This window comes from Crocuta crocuta, unplaced genomic scaffold (genome assembly GCF_008692635.1).
Source record: "Crocuta crocuta isolate KB4526 unplaced genomic scaffold, BGI_CrCroc_1.0 scaffold7, whole genome shotgun sequence".
Taxonomy (NCBI): Eukaryota; Metazoa; Chordata; class Mammalia; order Carnivora; family Hyaenidae; genus Crocuta; species Crocuta crocuta.
The window spans coordinates 11,507,508-11,528,629 of record NW_027531904.1 but is presented as its reverse complement, the minus strand read 5'-3'; the positions used below and the strand labels follow the sequence as shown (position 1 = coordinate 11,528,629).

At 55.1% G+C, this 21,122-nt stretch overlaps 2 protein-coding genes across 2 annotated transcripts in view; one reads left to right on the top strand and one right to left on the bottom strand.

Annotated features, from left to right (window-relative positions):
- ACSBG1 (acyl-CoA synthetase bubblegum family member 1) overlaps nucleotides 1-5,020 on the top strand; it is a 22,959-nt gene extending 17,939 nt beyond the window's left edge. Inside the window, exons 9-14 of the mRNA XM_077774290.1 lie at nucleotides 92-273; nucleotides 1,126-1,356; nucleotides 1,720-1,937; nucleotides 3,157-3,296; nucleotides 3,921-4,167; nucleotides 4,748-5,020. Coding sequence (XP_077630416.1) covers nucleotides 92-273; nucleotides 1,126-1,356; nucleotides 1,720-1,937; nucleotides 3,157-3,296; nucleotides 3,921-4,167; nucleotides 4,748-4,833 — 1,104 coding nt within the window. The 3' untranslated portion in view covers nucleotides 4,834-5,020. The remainder of the gene's footprint in view (nucleotides 1-91; nucleotides 274-1,125; nucleotides 1,357-1,719; nucleotides 1,938-3,156; nucleotides 3,297-3,920; nucleotides 4,168-4,747) is intronic.
- Nucleotides 5,021-5,458: 438 nt separating this feature from the next.
- The window catches only part of IDH3A (isocitrate dehydrogenase (NAD(+)) 3 catalytic subunit alpha), a 207,535-nt gene continuing 191,871 nt past the window's right edge, over nucleotides 5,459-21,122 (bottom strand). Inside the window, exons 7-16 of the mRNA XM_077774289.1 lie at nucleotides 17,065-17,129; nucleotides 14,710-14,793; nucleotides 13,345-13,459; nucleotides 11,874-12,061; nucleotides 11,353-11,486; nucleotides 10,603-10,705; nucleotides 10,442-10,506; nucleotides 9,164-9,248; nucleotides 8,573-8,725; nucleotides 5,459-6,781 (exon numbers count right to left, since the gene is read on the bottom strand). Coding sequence (XP_077630415.1) covers nucleotides 6,698-6,781; nucleotides 8,573-8,725; nucleotides 9,164-9,248; nucleotides 10,442-10,506; nucleotides 10,603-10,705; nucleotides 11,353-11,486; nucleotides 11,874-12,061; nucleotides 13,345-13,459; nucleotides 14,710-14,793; nucleotides 17,065-17,129 — 1,076 coding nt within the window. The 3' untranslated portion in view covers nucleotides 5,459-6,697. The remainder of the gene's footprint in view (nucleotides 6,782-8,572; nucleotides 8,726-9,163; nucleotides 9,249-10,441; nucleotides 10,507-10,602; nucleotides 10,706-11,352; nucleotides 11,487-11,873; nucleotides 12,062-13,344; nucleotides 13,460-14,709; nucleotides 14,794-17,064; nucleotides 17,130-21,122) is intronic.

Below are 21,122 nucleotides of genomic sequence, written 5' to 3'. Positions count from 1 at the left end.
GGGGGGGTGGGGGGGGGGCGTGTGTGTGTGGACTCAGGCACGAGAGGTGCCTGGCTCTGAGCTGCGGGCCTTCCTCTCTGGCGGTGGACAGGGGAGCCTGGTTAACACGCTGCGGGAGGTGGAGCCCACGTCCCACTTGGGGGTGCCTCGGGTGTGGGAGAAGATCAAAGAGCACATCCAGGAGGTGGCGGCTCAGTTGGGATTCATCCGGCGCAAGATGCTGCTCTGGGCCATGTCGGTGACCCTGGAGCAGAACCTGACGTGCCCCAGCAGGTACTGTGAGGGCCGGGGACGGGGGACGGGAGGCCGGGGACGGGACATGGGAGGCTGGGGACGGGGGACGGGAGGCCGGGGGGACAGGGGAGGGGAGGCCGGGCGGGGGCTGGGTGGGGGCATAATCCTACCCGGCAGCTGAGGACAGGACAGGCTGGGCTCGTCCTTGGGGTTCCCTGTGCAGAGGCCCCAGCAGGTGCTGGGCTTGAGACCTCAATCACCGTGTCTCTTGGTTCTGAGTGGGGGACGGACTTCCTCCATCTGGGGTGGCCGTCACCTCCCCAGGAGCGGCTCCTGAGTCTCTGGGGGTTTCCTGACCTCAGTAGGTGGCGGAGGAAGGGGTCACAGTGACAAGGGCTTTTCCAGCCTCCAAGTGACCCTTCGGAGGTCACCCCACTGCCTCTGACGGCTTTTCACATTCCCGCAAGTGCTGTGGGAGGATCGGTGGCATAAACCTGGCCTGTCCGGCTTTAGAAATCTTTTCCATTACTAGTGAGTCTGTAAAACAGTGTCACGTCTCGTGAGACATACACATGTGTGTACAAATCTGGCTTCGTTTGCACAGACACAGGGTGAACACGCATGAACAGCTCCTTTGTGGGCTTCAGACGGGTCAGACGTATCTGTGCTTGCGTGTCCACGGACATGCACTTGGAGCCTCTGCACGCCTGTTTCCTGTGTGCTGGTGCACGTGTGCCTGGACACAGCTGACCCCGGCTGACCTCCGGGCTCAGGACGTGTCACACCCACTTGCGCCTGCGCGTTCACAGGCGGCCAGGCCGGTGTGCGCCCACCAGATACCCACCTTTTCACGTGGTTCCTTTTGTGGGCTGTTCCCCCCCCCGCCACCAGTGACCTGAAGCCCTTCACGGCCAGGCTGGCAGACTACCTGGTGTTGGCCAAGGTCCGCCAGGCGCTGGGCTTCACCAGGTGCCAGAAGAACTTCTACGGAGCCGCCCCCATGAGCATAGAGACACAGCACTTCTTCCTGGGCCTCAACATCCGCTTGTACGCAGCCTACGGCCTCAGCGAGACCTCGGGGCCCCACTTCATATCCGGCCCTGACAACTACCGGCTCAACAGGTACATGCACGCCTCCAATAGGGAGGGGTGTGTGGGAGGGGGGCCCTGGCAGCTGACAGCCACTGGGACAGAGCCAGCCGCCGGGGAGGGGCGAGCGGAGCGTCACCTGCTGTGCCTCAAGACCTGCCCTGCCTGCTGGCTGTCACAGGGCTTGAACTTGAGCGTTTGGACTCCATTTGTTTGTTCGTTCGTTCACCCTAAAGCCTCCTGTTGTGCCCCCTCAGCTCCAAGTCCCCTGTTAAAATACACAAACCCTGGGGCGCCTCTGGCTGCTGGCCACGAACGAGGGGCTGGAGAGCCCTGGGGCTCCCAGGTGAGGCCTGACCCTGGGCTGAGGCGCCTGCTCCCCCCAACTTCCCCCAGCTGCGGCATACTGGTGCCCGGCTGCCTGGTGAAGCTGGTGAACAAGGACGCAGAGGGCATCGGCGAGATCTGCCTGTGGGGCCGCAACATCTTCATGGGCTATCTGAACATGGAGGACAAGACGCGCGAGGCCATCGATGCCGACGGCTGGCTGCACACGGGCGACCTGGGGCGGCTGGGCGAGGATGGCTTCCTCTACATCATGGGGCGCCTCAAAGGTGAGCCTGGGCCCGGAGAGCCTGGCGTGGGGGGGTGCACTGCCTACACTGTTTGTACCCCGAGTACTGAGCCCAGATTAAGTTCCTGCACTTGGACTGACATCGTTTTATTTACCCTGACTTACTAATGACAGCACCCAGAGAACCTAAGGAACTTTCCCAGGGTCACCCAGCTAGTAAATGGTGGAGTTGGGATTCAAACTCCTTAAAGAAACAAGGCAAGTCTTTCCGGAAGATTCTGGGGGTATAAATATCACATATTTTTATATGCAAACAGGGATGATACCAAGAAGAACATAGATTGGATATAAAATTTAAAATAAAACATGAGACCTCAAAGAAATTTCCCAAAGAAACAGGGCCATCCCAGGGAGGTGAGTTGAGGACTTCTGTGGAAAAGATGCTTTGCCCACTTGGCCCAAGGGCATGTGATACCCAAACACATCCCCGCAGGAACCCCCACAGTTTTCCTGGGGAATCCAGCTCCATGAGTGGATCTCTCAAGGCGGGGTGCCATCGGGCTGGGCTCTGCGGGCCGTGGGGGGCTGGCTCAGGTGGAGTCGGGGCGCCCAGGCTGGGAGATCCCTGCACAGCCCTCCTGCTGCGGCAGGGCGGGGCTGACAGCACCCTCTAGGGCTGAGCTTGGTGACAGCGGGGGAAGGGTGCAGTGTGGCTGGAGGTCAGTGCCCAGTGTCACCGCCAAGATGACAGCCTATCCTCCCCCTTCCCCATGCCATGGCCCTGTGAGCTCCCTGCAGCCGGGGGCTTCCCGTCCTGCCCGGGGTCAACACGGGGCCCGCACAATGTGACCAGCCCCTCTTNGAGCCAGGTGGAGCAGTCCAGGTCTATTCAGTGAACGTCCACTCACTCCCACCTGGGTGGCAGCCTCAGCCTTTCAGGGAAGACATCAGAGCACTGAGTGCCAGCACCTGCTCGTTCATGCACCGCCCTCCACAGGACGAGGAAGAGCCAGCGGGGGCCTCCTGAGCAGACAGAGTGGTCCACCGCCAGCAGGGGCTGTGGGGAGGGGAGGGTGCAGGCGAGTGAGAAGTGCTTCTGAGGCTGTGTGTCTCCTGCCCCCTCTTCCCCCACCCCGCCCGGCTGCACCTCCCCAAGTGGCGGGTGTGGCTTCCGGGGGCTGTGGCCCAGGCCTGGGTCCTGGTCCACCGGGGGCACCTGGACTGAAGCCTGTGCCGGGGGCCTGGCCCTGTGTCCCCAGAACTCATCATCACAGCGGGAGGGGAGAACGTGGCCCCTGGGCCCATCGAGGAGGCCGTGAAGGTAGAGCTGCCCATCATCAGCAACGCCATCCTCATCGGGGACCAGAGGAAGTTCCTGTCCATGCTGCTCACCTTGAAGGTGCGTCTGGGGGTCTGGCCTGGGAGGGATGGCCGGACTGTGGGTCTAGCCCAAGCAGAGGGCACGCCAGCAGGGACACACGTGGGTCTCCTGACGGTATCTGGGAGCACCTATCGGCTGCCTGCACAAGAGCCAGTGTAGCTCGTGGAAACACCCTCTGCCCTGCACACCCCACAACTAATGTGCTGCGCCCCCCCACAACTGCCAATGTGCTGCGCCCCCCCAACTGCTAATGTGCTGCNACAGTGTGCTGTACCCCCCAACTGCCAATGTGCTGTGCCCCCCCCAACTGCTAATGTGCTGCTGTGACCGTCCCTCAGTCCCAGCTCAGCCCAGCTCCCAAGGGCCGCTGCCCCCGCTGCCCCATTGCGTGCTCGGAGCCCAGGATGCCAAACAGGGCAGAGGCGGTCCCTGCTTTAGGCCGTGTGCACGGCCAGGGGCCTTATGGTGTCCTGACAGCGCGGGCTCCACGCAGCTGGGGAGGCACCCTACCCACTGGTGGGCCGTCTCTTGGGAACGGCTCCTGGGGAGGCACCCCCTTGGCCCCAGCAGTGAGCCCTCCTCCAGCCGGGGCTCCCGTCTCGTGGGGCGAGACCTGGCCAGCTCTGACCTCTGGCTTTTCAGTGCACGCTGGACCCACACACCTCCGCCCCAACGGACCAGCTGACTGAGCAAGCCGTGGAGTTCTGCCAGCGGGCAGGCAGCAGGGCCACCACCGTGTCCGAGATCGTGGCGCGGAGGGACGAGGCCGTGTACCGGGCCATTGATGAGGGGATCCAGAGAGTGAACATGAGGGCTGCCGCCCGGCCCCACCACATCCAGAAGTGGGCCGTCGTCCACAAGGACTTCTCCATTGAGGGCGGGGAGCTGGGTAGGGGCTCCCTGCTCATTCTCAGTACTTGGGGGTTGTGGGGGGGCAGAGGCAGGGCCTGGGGGTGCCTGGTGGGGAGCAGCACACTGAGCACAAAGCCCCTGATGGCCACCTCTACCCAGTGGGAGGACATGGCCGACCCGGGGCATGGGTGACCGTGCAGAAAGGTGCTGGAACTTTCTCAACCTTTAACTCTGCTTTGGCTGCGGGACCCTTTCCCCTGAAATCACAATGGGACCAGCAGGCCGACACCAAGGCCCCCTGGTGCGTGGTGGGGGCGAGCCCAGCGGCGCCCCCTGTGGAGGTGGGGATGAAGCCCTCCATCTCGGTCCACAAGCCGCAGCAGTCTGGTGCCGCCCCAGCTGGCCTAGGGGGTCGCTCTCGGCTGAGGCACGCTGGGGTGTCCGTGCCACAGGGCGGGTGGGAACTGCCTCCTCCAGGAAACACCCTCCAGCCCACTGAGGCCGAACCAGGGTGCAAGCACTCAGGAGTGCTGAGCTGCGGTCGGAGCCCGGGTCCCGCCCACACGTCTTCCGGGGATTCTCCAGGCCTCACCCCGCCCTTCCACCTGCTCTCTTAGGTCCCACGATGAAACTGAAACGGTTCATAGTCCTGGACAAGTATAAAGACGTCATCGATTCCTTTTACCAGGAGCAGAAAAAGTGACCTGCCGAGACAGTAGGCCTCCCAGGGGGCGTCCGAGCTCCAGGTGCCCCTCAGTTCATGCAAGAACTCTGGCAAGTCCAGGAGGTCCCTGGGTCAGGGTGACGCAGCGACATTTGCAAGGCAGCTGACAATTCCAGGAAGCCTCACATGCGGGTAGTTTTAATTCTAAGCACTGCCTTTTGTTCAGCGACAGATCGGCTCTNCCCCCGTTAGCGCCCCCTAACGGCTGGCCCGCCCTGATCTCCAGATGCTGCCCTCGGGCACCAGGCTGTCCCGCCCTTCGTTCGCACTTGCCTACTGATCTGATGCTTAATAAAACTGCCGCTGCCTAAGTGACTGTACAGGCATGTAATCTGAATATTAAACTATTTAATAGAACTGCCAACAAGCACCTGATTGTTCCTGTCAGCAGAGCAGGTGGGACCAGTCCCGAGAGTCGTGCACATTTGACCCGCGGGACGAGGCACCACAGGCCTGAGGCCATCTGGGCAGGATGGCTTTCTGAAAACACCACTGGCTGGTGCTGGGATGTTGCCACCGCACCACCCCCTTCACCCCAAATACCTGGACCCAAAATGGCCTCTGGCGCTTCACCAGAAAACGGGTGGAGAAAGCATACACCCAGTCAGTTCTGAAATTCTTTATTAGGGAGAACCCGAGGGTCCAGGGGAATTAGCACAATGCAACAGAAGAGAGGAAGCTGCAGCTTGAACAAAGTAAAATACACGCAGGACTCGGGTCTGGCTCCAAGCCTGATAAAGCACCCGGACAGGGTATTTGCTAAGAACCCCCTGTGATCTGGGTGCTGTATGCAGAGTCCCCAGGCCTGCAGAACCACCCGAGGGGCAGCTGTTCATGAAAACCGTGACCGAGTCTGCTGCGGACAACGTGCTCGGGGGAGGGGGGGAGACGGGGTCACAGCTGAGCCCAGCCCCCGCCACGGGCTCCTCTCTCACTGGTGCTGGGGGGTGGCAGTGATTTGGTGTTTCGGGGAAGGGGGGACAGCCACTGAGACAGGAAGGTAAAGGCCAGCACCCCCAGTTAACCGTAGCCGAAACATTCGTGGTCAGGCTTCGGGCGCTCTGGGCCGAGCGAGGCGCACGCCGCAGGCCCCCGCGGCCACCCAGCGCCGACGCAGAGGCCAGGGGCCGCCTCGCACGTGTGCAGTGAAAGGAAGTCCCCTCCAATCTGTGAAAGCTCCTGCCAGGAAGAGTGCATCTCGAGAGAAACAGAATAATTGAACACACAGATGCAGGTCTGTGTCCAACACACTACCTATGTCTTAGTCCCAAAAATTACATCTGTTACATATTTCTTGGATTTGAGCTCTTTATTCATACTCAGGAATTCACGCGAGGACATACCTGTCTACCTCCCACATCACTAAGAAACATGCGCACCACCTGGCGGCGGCCTGAACTTCCCGGGAACCCGCCCCTGAGCCCGTTCAGCTTCGTAAGAACGTCATCGTGTGCTATCGTGTCAATATTGTCTCATTCCTATTACATTTTTCATAAACCAAGGAAAACAGGGTTTTTCTTTAAAAAGATATATGTTTTTTCTTATTAACTGTTTCATATTTACAGCTGAGGAAAAAACGTTTTAACCGAAGTGTAAAGTGATTAACGTGGCCAAGATACAGTCCACTGAGAGCCTACAGAAGCACACTGGACAGACCCGTCGTAAATAAAACAGGCCCTCGGGACGAGTCCTCGGAGAGCAGGCCCCTCGCGTCCCTGCACCCTCCGCACAGGTCTGGTTAACGAAAGGCCGTGTCTAAAACTGTACTGTCAGGAAAGAAGCAAACCGCATGTGGGCGCGACACGGGTGTGCTTGGCGGACACGGACTCCACGCGGAGGAGCCTCAATCCAAATCTCGGACTCGACGACAGATCTCCTCCGTGAAGTCCGAGCACTTGGCATTGCCTCCGAGATCTTTCGTTAAGCTCTGAGAAAAGACAAAAAGCCAAGGTGAAATGGATCCACACACTAAACAAAGCAAGGGTGTTTTTCCAGAAGGCCTCCAGGGAGCCGCGGGCGAGCGGGTCTGCTTCCTGCTGGAGAGCAAGGCCCCTGCCCAGGAGGACCGAGGGCCCGGAGGGCACACGGGGCACCTTGAGGAGGCCCCGATGCTACTGTGACAAAGGGAGGCAGGGAGGCTTTCCGAGATGTACCCTCTGTCCCTCCAGGACTCAGAGGAAAACACTTGATTATGGGCGTTTAAATGAAAGAATACATCCCTTGGGGAATTTGTAACCCTTAAAAAATATACTTTAACTTATTTTTGTAAATTTTTTTTTTTTTTTTTCTAGGCGAGAGAGAGAGACAGCGTGAGCAGGGGAGGGTCAGAGAGAGAGGGAGTCACAGACTGAAACAGGCTCCAGGCTCTGAGCTGGCAGTCAGCACAGAGCCCGACGCGGGGCTCGAACCCACGAACCGCGAGATCATGACCTAAGCGAAAGTCGGACGCTTAACCGACTAAGCCACCCAGGCGCCCCTACTTTAACTTATTTTTGGAGACTGAGAAACAAATACTAAGGTAATATTTGAATCACTTTTTTTAAGTAAGCTCTACGCCCGACATGGGGCTTGAACTCACACCCCACGATCAGGAGTCTCATGCTCTGCTGACACAGCCAGCAGGGCGCCCCTTGATCACGCCTGTTAAACTTCCCTCTTAGAAGAGAAATCCTCCCACCCGGCTCCTGGGGTCTCTACCAGCCTGACATCCTGCAGCCCCAAACAGACCTCAGTCCGCATAGCTGTCTCGTCCCACTCTGTGCTGCACAATTAAAAGGACGGACCAGGGGGCGCCTGGGTGGCTTAGTTAAGCGTCCGACTTTCGCTTAGGTCATGATCTCGCGGTTCGTGGGTTCGGGCCCCGCGTCGGGCTCTGTGCTGACAGCTCAGAGCCTGGAGCCTGTTTCAGTCTGTGATTCCCTCTCTCTCTGACCCTCCCCTGCTCACGCTGTCTCCCTCTCTCTCTCCTAGAAATAAATAAAACATTAAAAAAAAATAATAAAAAAAATAAATAAAAGGACGGACCAGGTCATTCCAGCCTCTGTCTGCGGGCCCTACAGCGAAGCTTCTCAAAACAAATCACACGCCTTGAGGCCCAGCCGGTGGCTCTCAGCCCACCCTCGAGGATGCCGCGGAGCTTGCTGGGGAAGAGCCAGACCGCGTGTGAGCCCCGACCGCAGGCAGGAGCGGTGGGGTCTTGGACAGGTTAGTCTCTCTGGGCCCTGGTCTCCTCATCTATGAAATGGGATTATAGTATCTGCTTCATAGGGTAGATTGGCTCTGATGATCGTGTAAAGAACATAAAACCACGTAAGTCTGTACCGTGAGCCACGATCACTTTCATGGGAGTTGTGTCGTACGGTCACAGATGCCCGTCCCATGCTGTCACAGCACTGTGCTGTCGACGCAAATGTATCTGCTGCCCAGGTCCCAGCCCTGGAGGCCCGAGACCTTAGCTCACCCGCCCCCCCCACCGCCCTGTGACACCCCTCGGACTTGTGTCTGTGGGGGAGGAAACGCTGTCTAGAAAAGTGAACGCACTTGACCCAGATAGTGCACTGACCCCACAAGACATCGAGGCCCAACTGGCTCTGCCTCCCAGACCCTCCGCATGGGCCCTCCCTTCCCTGACCTAAGACGTGGCTCCACCCACGGAAAACACACAGGCACACCGCCGCCTTCACGCAGACACGCCTGAGTGCCGCACGGCAGCTGATACCTTTCCGTCCTTAATCGTGGCAAAGCACGCGGCCTCGACGCGCGCGGCGTGGGCGGAGAGCCCCATGTGGCGCAGCATCATCACGGCGCTGAGCAGGAGGGCCGTGGGGTTGGCCATGTCCTTGCCTGCGATGTCCGGGGCTGTGCCGTGAACCTGCCCGTGGGAACAGGGTGCAGTGAGGGGGAGCCCACAGACAGCGCTGCCCTGGGGACGCGGGGCCCCGCCACCTTTCCTCGCCGGTGAGGAGCATTTCTGAGCGGGTACCGGGCCCCTTCACACACGGGTCTGAGAAGTCAAGTGTCAGAAAAATAAAGAGCCAAAGTAATGGGGATAAAAGTGCAAAAAACAGGAGCTAACAATCTTCCCCAACTTTCGAGAAGATATTCTAACTGGAAGAGGACGCATAATCAGTAACACGCACACAAAGTAAAGAGGGAAATAAAGGAGTAAACCAAGCTCACACAAAGACCCTACACAAGGCATCGGTTTCTTTGACAACAGGGAAAACCCAGCACCTGAAACCGACTTGAGCCGCCCCGGGCTCTCGAGCTGTCCCCTGAGCTCTGCCTCAGGCGTCACCAGGGTCCTTACCGACTCAAAGATGGCGACCCCGTTGGCTCCAATGTTGCCACTTGGTGTCACGCCGAGACCGCCGATCAATCCCGCACACAGGTCACTGCGAGCAGGAGAGCATTTTGAGGCTGTTCTGAAAAGTGACACTTCTCACCCGGCACCCAGACTTCGGTTTCTAGACACCACTCTCCACCCAAGGGAACCAGCGCTCCTCGGAGAAACGGCCGAGCCCGGACCACAGTGAGGAAGCAGGACGAGCCGGGGGCGCCCTGCTGCGCCAGAAAGCAAACGTGGGCTGTGCCCAGAGGACACAGCTCAGAGGGACCTGCACTGGCCAGGTCGGGGCAACCCAAGCACCGATGCGATGCCGGCTGCGGCGGTACCACCCACGGTGACGTCCACGCGTCCAAACGGAGGAGGACGTGCACTGACAGGCTCGGGCGCACAGAGCACCAGCCAGAAGGCCCTTCCTCCCACTCACCCTTTTCTACCAAATCCGCCATTCACATCATCAGTGAGACTCGGGGGGAAAAACATGTTTTTCAAAGACAGACCACAGCTGTTGTACCTCCAGCCCCTCCTGCAGGCTGTGGGGGGAGGCCCAGGCGTGGGGGCTGGACACTTCGTGGTCTAAATCGAGGCTTCCCGAAGCTTCCAGCGAGTTACTTACGGTTCTCTGAGCCTCAACTGCCTTATTTATAAAACAGAGGCAATATCTATTCTATGGGATGGTCGGGATTAAATGATATAACGGAATAAAAGAACTTAGCAATGACTTTGACTTATTTCTCAGAAGTTAGTTGCCCTCTAGGTCTGTTCTAAGGCCCAAGTTGAGCTACAGATGAAGGCGTGACGGCCAGTGTCGTGTCACGAGAGGGGAGGACAGCAAGGGACCAGCAGGGGGCCGGGGGGGCAGCCAGGGAGTGAGAACTCGGTGTGGTCAAGCGCTGTGGGTGCCGGCACACAGGAAGCCCCTGTACCTTCCTGCAACCTTTCCATAAGCCTGAAATCATGTCAAAAGTCACAAAAATTCTGAACAAGTGACCACGCACTAGGTAGCTATACAGGACAACACACTAAAATCACTAACCAGCAACACCTCACGAAATGGGAAGAGGGACTCATCGTTAGGGAGCAGCAGCCCGGGGCCGATCGGACTTATGGGTGAACGACCCGCCCAATGCATAATCGTCGCTAGAACCCATGCAGCGCATGCTGTATCCTGACAAACTCTGTAAGCCTTTACTTCAGGACATTTACCAATAAATCAGGCCAACAAGGTGTAGCCGGACTCACCTGAGGATATCGCCATACAGATTCGGCATAACGAGAACGTCAAATTGGGACGGATCCTGGACCATCTGCGAGGAATACATTGGTGCCTTGAGCGACCAAAGCCGCACAGACTCGCACGGCACTGGGCAGAAGGCCGCAGGGAGGGAAGCATGTGTACTTACGTTCAGACATACTGTATCAAGATACATCTCATTAAATTTAATATCTTTACAGTTCTCAGCAACTTCCCTGCATTTTTGCAGAAAAAGCCCATCTGACATCCGCCTGTATTAATTAAATAAAAACTGCTGAAGGAAAGACTTGCAGAAAGAAAAGGATCAGATCAAAGTTGAACAATGTTGGTTCCAGAAGGCCAGATGTCTGATTTCAATTATAGTGAAATTATTTTTCAGGCAGTTAATAAAATGCAAACTGAAAATGTCTTGGGATATTTCCAGAAGCACAAAAGGATAAAAATATAAAATAGTTTGATCATAAGAAAGACTACTAGTTTTAACAGTCTCATAAGAATTATGAAATGTGTATTAACAAAATGTTAAAATTGCTTTAAAAGACTAACTCATCCATCACTTAAGTGGTTTTACTGTCATACATGCGCAACACTACTCCCAGGCTCTGAAACCGCTTCCGAAGCCACTGCTGGCCTTAGACGCAGCGGGGGAGGGGCTCACCCCGCACGAGGGAAGCCCGGCTTGTGGCCACCGCAGACACGCCCGGTTCTGCTAGGACAGAAGCGCCCTGAGACTCGCGCGGCCTCACTGGGCAGCCACAGCTACTGGGGTCCGTGTCCAGTGTCCTCTGAGAGCTCTCAGGCCCTCCTCACACCCCAGTCCTGGGCTCCTGGCCCCCCGCCAGGAGCCCCCCGCCTCCCCCCATCACCAGGGGAAGGACGGGGCGCCGCCAGCACTCACATGATGTTGGCCTTGTGCACGGCCGTGACGTTGCTGCGGTGGTTGTTGCGCGCGTACTCAAAGGCGAACTCGGCGATGCGCCGGCTGGCCTCCTCGGTGATGAGCTTGATGCTCTGCACAACGCCGTCCACGATCTGAGGAGAGCAGTCCTGCCTCACCAGGCTGCGGGCAGCGACGCGCCACCACCACTTGGGGGCTCGCGTCGCGCATGTGCGGTGTCGCTGGGGTTAGTAACATGGACCCCAGCCCTATGAGGTAGGCAGAGTAAGGCCCACTGCACAGATGAGGAAAACTGAGGTGCAGAGATGGCCTCGTGCAGTCCCCAGGACATGCCTGTCAAGGGGATTCTAACTTGAACCAGAGAACACACCCTCCTCCCGGCCCCGCCCCCACCGCCAGCCCCCACTGCCCTGGGGGCAAGGTGAGTCCCTCTCTGCCAGGTGTTCTCAACAACTAGGGGTCTGAGCAACTGTCCCAAGAGCAGAGAGCCACTCAAGTAAGAAAGTGTAGAATGAACATACCACATGCTCGATGCCACTGTATTCCCCTTCTGTGTTCTCGCGGATGGTGACGATGTTTACATCAGTGTAAGGGGTTTTGTAGCCCTCGATGGAGACACACGGCCGCACGTTTGCATAAAGGTCAAATGTCTTCCGCAGCAATAAATTCATAGATGGGTGGCCAGCTGCTATTGGGGTCTTTAAAGGGCCTGTAATAAAGAAGGGAACCCACAGGACAACAGGTACAGTCCAGGGGTTTTCTTCCTTTTTTTAGGATTTTGTTTCTAAGTAACCTCCCCATGGAACATGGCACCCAGACCCACAACCCCGAGATCAAGGGTTGCACACTCCTTGAACCAAGCCAGCCGGATGCCCCTTCTTTATAAAGACAAGTACTTGAAATTCCAATTTTGCTTTGTTTCACTTTTCTATCGCAGCTTAGCTAGGGTCCTTCCTTCGGATGAGAAGTAGCTGTGTGGTCTGACGTGAGTGGCCACAAACAAAGGGACACTTTTACAATGACCAAGGGTCACCTGCTAACTCACCCAGGCCACTCCGGAGACGGCATCTGTCTCTAGCTTTACCCTCTGATTCCAATGAAGGAAGAGATCTCCACGGAAGCTTTCCAGAACATTACTGCACACCCTCTGGTAGAGGACCAGGCTGGACAGTGTCTGAACCTTACCAGCATCCAGGAGGGGACACTCCTGCTGTCCGTTAAAAGTGGGTGGAGGGGCGCCTGGGTGGCCCAGTCAGTTAAGCATCCGACTTTGGCTCAGGTCATGATCTCACGGTTCGTGGGTTCGGGCCCCGCGTCGGGCTCTGTGCTGACAGCTCAGAGCCTGGAGCCTGTTTCAGATTCTGTGTCTCCCTCTCTCTCTGACCCTCCCCTGCTCACGCTGTCTCTGTCTCTGTCTCTCTCTCTCAGAAATGAATAAAACATTAAAAAAAAAAAGTGGGTGGAAAAAACCGTGACCAAGAGTAAGAAACTTGCCAGAGCCTCCCAGCGGTCAGTGGCAAACAAGAGACGTGAACTTGGACCTGTCTGGACTGAAAGCCTGGGCTGAATGGGAGTCTGGTTTCAAAACGTGCCCGTGTTTTGAATCATGACCTGAAGCACGTATTGCTTGGAAGAACACTGAAAACATGAAAAGTATGCACAAGATAAATCTTTCCTCTGACACTGGCCAGGAACACCTTTGTGTTTTTACCGGGGAAAAATACGTCCCCACATGAAAACCACAGCATGTCACCACCACAAGTGAGATGCTTCGTGTGGTGAGCGCAACATAACGTGCGGACAAGGCGAGTCCCTACGCTGCACGCCTGAAACTAGGATCACGTTGCGTGGCGGCTGTGCTCCAATAAAAAATTTTGAAAAAGGAAGTAAGCGAGCTGCTCACAGGCTGGCTTTTCCCGAACAGTCAGGCCGTGCTTCGCCTCCACGCACAGCCCTGGACGACAAGCCCACGGCCCCCATCGGGTCCACTACCTTTCAAGCCCATCTTGTTCTTGTCCATGGACTCTTTGGCCTCAGGAGGGATCATCCACTTTCCTCCGGGTCCTTGGATGGCGGTGACGTTGCGCTCCTCCCACTGAATGGGCGCCTGACGCAGGGGCACAGAGCACAGTGAGCTGCGAGTGAGACTCACACGCACACTACGGTTACAAGCTGCTTCACCTGTGGGGGCAGCTGGTGGAAACACACAATTAAGGTCCAGAAAGTTCCTGGCATGCGGGAGATGTCGTTCTCCGCGCTGCCCTGTACAGTCCGCACCTCGCAGCCACCTGCCCGCTTATTTTTTTCACAGCTCTTGATGTGGCTAAAATTAGAGTATCACAAGGAGCAGAGAAACGTCTGCAGAAACATGACAGGGTCCTGGCACGTGGGTGAACCTAGCAATCCTGTGCTGAGTGAAGGAAGCCAGTCACAGAGGCCTGCACAAGAGCTATGCCTGCCAAGTTCCAGAAGAGGCGCACACAGCGACAGAGAGTAGCTGGGCAGCTGCCTGGGGCTGGNAGTGACCCTAGGGTTTCTTTCTGGGTAGTGACAGTGTTTGTTCTAAAATTAGACTGTGGTGGCAGCTTCACAGCCCTGTGCGTGTGCCATGACACTGGCTCGGCCTGCACGCTGCAAGAGGGGGGCGGGGTCGTGCAGTACGCCACCTGGGTCTCAGTAAGGCCATTAGAAAAGCCCCCAATACACTGTGTAACCTGTGTGGGCACGAGCCAGCGCCCCCTCCTTTGCGGCCACACCCTCCACGGTACGTGTGACCGGGTCCTTGTCTGCGAGGCGCTCACAGCTGGGAGCGGCAGTCTCCATTCCCTGGGGACTCCGCCACCAGGTGAGCCCATCTCCTGTGCGGGAGGGGGGCTCTGGGAAGCAGTCAGAGTCGGACAGTTCACAGCTGCCCCGTCCCATCTGCCAGCTGCCAGTACCCCAACCTCCACCGACTTCCCCTGCAGGTGACGCACCTGGCAGCTGTAACTGCCATAATGGAGCACCACGTCACAGCCCAACGTCCCCGTATTCCCCCGAACAAAAGCATTTTAAAGTATCTACCTGCGCGGAAGGCTGGGCTGTTAGAATAATCGCACCTCATACTGGATGACCCCACATCAGAAATTTGTTTTAATCTTTCAAAATCTCCTACACAGTTTCTTGAAATATCCTTTCTATTCTTCTTGNCCGAGCAGCCGGCGTGAGCTCGCGGGACACAGTGCGGCGTCAGGGGCGTGGCCATGGCCACACGCTTCCACGCCACACCAATGGAACGGTTTATCCTGACTGTGGACTCCAGCTCGCTAAGACGAGTCTCCTGCAACTGTCACTACAGGTATCTTGAAGCGCACTTACTTTGGCTGCATCAAAGATCTTCATCACCGCAGCTGAGATCTCGGGCCCGATACCGTCCCCTGGAATTAAGGTTACTGTCTGAACCTGAATGTAAGAATCACCAAAGAACACAGTAAGAACCAGTTTTTGACAGTTTGGAAAAGAATATCACTGACAAAGAGATGTTTATGCAGGGGGGGCTGCCCTCAAGACACAAGGGCCTTCAGAAAACAGGCGTGTTCCTAAGGGCTCACCACAACGGAGGCAAGAATCAAGAGACTCAATTCTACTCTTTACCTGAGTTCAGAGGCTCTAAACAAACTCAAGTGATGCTCTTTAGAGAAAACAAAAATACACCACAGAGTAGACTTCCTAATTCATTTTTTTTTTCAGACAAACTACAAAGAGTCCAATCAATTCAAGTCTGTGAAAGCAGAGAGAGCAAAAATTCCAGCAATGTTCTCTCGCTGAATCCAGAGGGTTTCTCATGAAGCCGCTTTCCTCTCCACTGGGATCCTGGAAAGTTAACTTTCTCACACAATTCGCTCAGTCTTAAAAATACTTCAGACACGTTTCCAGAACACTGCTGAGGTCTGTTTTGGAACTCAGAGAAAATCGGACTTCCAGTCACAAGGCGATCTCTGCTTTTCTGAGTTCCTCTGTGGAACCGGCTCCTTGATGAAAAATGTCATCTAAATGAGCTCAGGAAAGTTTACTTGTCACCTGTAAGAACAGCACACGTGCTCCTACCTGCAAAGCCTGAGTTAGACGTAGAAGGACAAGTGTATTAATAATGTGACCCCAATGGTTTTTTTCAAAGGCTTCAAACAATCAAGCCAGTATTTCAAACATAGAAATAAAAATGTATAAAGGGAAATGACGACAGAGTTCAGTGAGTGAAGGTAATACTCAGACCCTCTCCCCATTTGGAGACCACGCCTGTCAGTATGCGGGGACTTTCTCTGACCTGGAAGTCTGGCCCCGACAGTGGTCCCCGGGCTGCTACACTTTTTTAAAATCACTGATTCAAGTCTCCCTGCGCTTTTGCCTTCCACTGAAACTCACTGAGCAAATTCAGACAATTTCTGAATTTTTCTGTATTACTGAAGAAATCTTCTTAAAATTTAGTTCCTCTTCTTATTTCTTTCAAATATAACCCCCTCCCGAGCAGGCTAATCTTTTTAAAACACGGATAGCCTGAAAACTGACTCATAGCAGCAAGCAATGATCTTCTCACTAGCTTTCACAATATGTGGGAAATGCCAGCGTGGCTGTCCGTGAGCTAGGAGTGCAGGCCGCGTTCTGTGTCTTTGGTACACGCCGAGCCAAAAGAACCTTCTGGCTTCTCCTTCCTGTTCTCCCAACATGTAACAGTAAGTTTCATCAGGCCACCAGGAGAGTCTACATTTCTTCGACAGAACAGAGAGTGACTGGAGCGAAAAGGTACGAGGGTCTAATAAACCCCTCACAGAATAAGACGTGATTTGGGAGTATAGGAATTGTGAAATCCAAATCAGATTCTCTACGAAGGGGGTAAAATAAAAACAAATGGGAAGTCACTGACCCACAGTCTTAGAAGGCTCTAAAAATGTGGTATCAGCTTTTAAAGCACAGAGTTCTAATGCCGGGAATTCTAAAAGCAGCAGATTTTTTTTTTTTTTTTAATTTCTAAGAGAGAGAGAGAGAGAGACAGTGTGAGCAAGGGAGAGTCAGAGAGAGTGGGAGACACAGACTCTGAAATAGGCTCCAGGCTCTGAGCTGGCAGTCAGCACAGAGCCCGATGCGGGGCTCGAACCCACGAACCGTGAGATCATGACCTAAGCGAAAGTCCGACGCTTAACCGACTAAGCCACCCAGGCGCCCCTAAGAGCAGCAGATTTAACGAGAAGTAGATGATCCACTAACAGGATAGTCCCCAAGGCTGCGCAGGGAGTGTGAGCACCCGGGGCTCAGAGGTGCGTGAGGCGCTCCTGATTAGTGGCTCATCTACTTTTTCAGGGAAGCTCACAAAATAAAAATGCAAAGCAGGTTTTGAAGCTTCTCAACAATTTTCTCTCAGTTTTGAAAAAAACTGTCTTACAAAAATGAGATTGTGAAATAAAGTAACAGGCTCAAGGGTAATTTCAATTTTTAACGAGACTCCTTTAAGATATTAACGTCAGGCTTACGTAGCCAGCTGTGATATAATTCTTTTAAATGTGCAGGTGGCCTGATGCTTTATGTGTGTGAGCCAGCAATTTAAATATCCAGTATAAGTATGGCAAATTTTCCCTAATTTGAAATAAACAGAGATAAGATACTATACAATGAATGTGTTAGAGCATCTTTCTTGAGAAACTTCTAAAAGGAAAAAATAAAAGATGTAATTATACTCACACCACCAGCCAAGCCTCTGGTCACCTGTTTTGGGTAGTGGAACGCCCCCAGCAGCCGAGAGACCTACATCAACATCAAAGAGAAATGTCATGCACAGAATTAAACCTCTCAGAGCCAGAGGTGGAGACCAGGACATTTCGGACGCTGACAATGTTACAAGTTTGCACACAGATATTCAGGAACTTCTGAGGAATATTATTCTCATGTATTAGCTCAATACGACAAGCTACATCAGATCTGAAAACCTAAACATTCAGTTTATCTTTGCTTTGAAAATTTAACTGCTGTATACTTTTAAAGGTGATTTGATGAATGTGAGTTGTCAAAAAATGTTCAAGGTGGAAGGAAACTGTACCTTTTTAGCTCAAACACTGGATTTTTCTCAGATGATCTGGAAGGTTTCATGTCAACATTCTTGGCCACTGGTTCAAGTTCAGGGTAACACATACTCTAAGAAATCCATCACTAATTTTAGAGCTGGAAGGGTCTTTAAAAATTCCAGAGCCCACTCACTCATCATACAGGTGGACACACTGGTGCCTAAAGGGTCAGGATGTGCCTAAGGCCACAGAGTGACCACAGAGACCAGAATTCAGGCCTCCTGACTCCTAGTCCAGTGCTCCTTCCATCACACATTACACCTGTTTTTCTCCATGAATACTTAGTACGTACACTTTATAATAACAAAAACTACCACGGTTCATTTAATGCCATTTGATACTTGTATCATACAAAATGAAAATTTTTAATAAATTACTTATTTTTTCTCATAATATAGGTAACACGGTCATTATTGTTAACTGCCGGGAAAGGGAGACCAAAAAAAGTCACCTACTAATCCCACTAGCCCAAGAGGCTACCGCTGGCATACCATTTTCCACTTAACACTATTAGACACTAGAAATAGAAACTTTAAAAGGTCATTTTGAACTTTAATAACTCGGGCGTTGAAAACTGGTACAAAGTGATAATAAACAGAATATAATCAAAGAAATTGAGTACATCAACCAAAGGTACGAAAAGCCATTAGAAGTTATAAAGGTAACTCTTTTTCATGCTGGATACACAAGCAAAGACACATTTGTTACATCCCGTCTTCCCTTTTGGGGACAGTTCTCATAAGGCCCGACCCTTTGCTGTAACAGTGGCATCTACTAACGAGCCACCAACCAACAGCCAAGAAGGTATGAATGAGCTGTATTCTGTCACCTGGTGTCTACCATCATCTGCCTGCACTGAAAAGACAAAACAGGGCCAGACCCAGAAGGACACTCTGCCAAAACCACTGGCAGACCCTTAACCTGGAACGTGACTCACCCATGGACAGACGGCTACTGGGAAACAGATTTGCCTGAGAGCTTCCCCCACCCCCACCCTGCCCCAGAAAGAGGGGGCAGACAGCCACACAGAACAGGCCCACGTGTCTGGGACCAAAGACCCAACCAAAAAGTGATCTCAGGGGTAAAGCCACAAGCACCTTGGGACCCCCAGGGCCTAGGGCAGCTCACAGTAGGTGTCAATGAATACCTTTTGGAAAAACCAAAGCCAGCCTCAATCACTTCTCTGTCTGACAATCTCTCACCCTGCAAACGCCTTTAATACTTGCCGTCATTTTCGCCACCAGTCCTGTCGGTGGCTGTCATCTGTCCAACATGATCTTAGAATAAGGCGGGATACGTCTAAGTCATTAAAATGACCCAGAACTTTAAGCAAGATTTTTTGGAACACAGACTGTCTTATATTTTACAATCTACTTGTACATACTTTAATTTATTTCTGCAAAACCTAGAGACATAGGTATCTTTTTTCTTTGCAGATAAGAAGACTGGGGCGGGGCTCACAGAACCTCCGCTTAACCTTGGACTTCGGGTCCTGGGCCTTCTTCATCCACAGCTCCTCACCTCCTCTGTCACCTTCCTCCCCAACTTAAAGACAGATAAACACAGTGTGGGATGTATGCCAGGTACTGTCTCAATAATGGCTTGTTGTAATCATAGCATTTTAGAACCAGAAAGGTCTTCAGAAACCTGATATTTTCTCCAAATAGAGCTTTTTATTTATTTATTTATTTTTTTAGGAAAAAAGCAATTTAAGCTGCAGATCACTTTTTTCAAACAAAACTTTAAAGGGAACCCCAGAAGAGGAACCGCTCTGATTGAAGCTCCCACTGCCTTGGCGCCTCCAACATCCTGGGGCGTTGGTCTCTGAGGCACCTGCTGCTCCAACCCCCACGGGGAGAGTAGGGCCCCACAGAGGTCAAAGGCCACATGGGGAGTCCATGTCAGAGGGGAACTTCATCCTCTATCCCACAACCCACGCTTTCTGAAGACCCACTGCACCCACAGTCCAGGCAAAGCACACTTACCAGCCTGTCCCCCACCAACTGGGCTACTTAGTCTACCATCTGAAGGCGTACTGAACCCGCCAAACATGAATCAGGTGTTAAGTGGGGCAACAGGGACATGGGAGCCACTCCACCTTCAGGAGCAAGCGTGGCCTAACTAACAGTCACCGTCCACACAAGCCCAGGTCTGAAGAGGGTAACCAAGCAGAACCGCGTCGCTGACGCCCCCGAATCGAGCGCGAGCTAGGAGAGCTTCCTATTTGTGTGTTCCCTCGCTAGCACCGGGTGCTTTCACGTTATTTGATTTAACCCCCAACAATTGAGAGCAAGCATAGGTGTTTCACGGACGGGCACCTATATAATAAGCCCAGAGATGCTAAGCAATTTGCTCAGGGTCATACAGCCCATCAGCAGCATGGTCCGGATTCAAACCTAAGACTCCCGGGCAGGCGTACGGGAGCGACGGAGCGAGACCCCTGGCACCGCCCGCAGCTTCGCCACCGACTCCCCTCGTGACCTTGAGCCGCACCATCTGCAGACGCAGGCTGGCTCCGCCGGGAACCAGCGAACTGCGGGGGCATCTGAAGCCGCTCCGGCTCCGGCCCCGAGCTGTCAAGGGCACCGCAGCTCTCCAGGTCGCAGCTTTCTCCCCAACACCAGGAGTGGGGGGCTCAGATGGGGACGCCCGCGTGCGGNAGCCGTGCGGTCCGGCCCGGGCCCCGCCCCCTGGTGACCACGCCCCCTCTCGGTCCACGCCCCGCCCCCCGGATTTTTCCCTGGCCAATCGCCTGGCTCCCCTCGCAGTGACGCGCGGAGGCCCGACCCGGAAGCCACCGGCGCGCGTCTCCAGGAAGGCCCCGCCCTCTCCTTGCGGCTGCCGGTGTCGGAATCCCCTGTGGGCTACGCGCCCCCGAGTCCCCGCGTCCGGGTGTGAGTGGGCGGCGGGCTCCCTGCCGCCGGCGCCTCCCCCAGACTCGCGGGCTTAGGCTACGGCTTCTCTCGCGGAGTTTGCGGTCTTGTGCAGGTAGGCGGACGGCTCGCTCGTTCCACAAACGCCTGTCGTGTGCCAGCTTCATGGACGTGTAAGTCACGGACCGTGAAACCCGCCGGGTGAGGCCAGCGGTCTGTGGTGAGCGCGCCCGCCCGCGCTCCGGGCCCCGCGGGGGCGAGGCGAACCCGGGGGCCCAGCTCCAGCCCACCTGGCCGCAGCAGGCCCCTTCTGGCCGCCCTCGCCCCACCCCGCGGGGGCCCCGACCCGGCGACTTACACGGGGCCTCCCCTCCCCGCCCTGCCAGGTCCGCCCGCCCGGAAAGGTGATGAATCGGAGGAGGGGCGGGGATGACGCCGAAGGCCTGGGGATAGAACAGGAACCTGCAGCTCCGCCTGTGGCCTGGTCGGGGCGAGGGGTCTCAGCAGCCTCCCGCGGGCCTGGCCGTCCTGCCTCCCCCACAGTCAGGCCTCGGGCACGGCGGCATCGGGGACCACCCTGGCTCCCCAGCCCCCGGCNTCCACCCACACCCCCCGCCACTCCCAGCCCCTCTGTCCTGGGGCACCAGCCAAGGACTGCTGGCCGCCCCCGCATGCTGCCCCCCGCGCTCCTGCCACTCCGGCGGCCCCCGTTTCCACCTGCTGAAATTCCAGCTCCTTGTTAAGACAGCCAGGATGTCCGTTCCCTTGGGAAGCACCCACCACCTGCCCAGCGATCCCGCTCCCT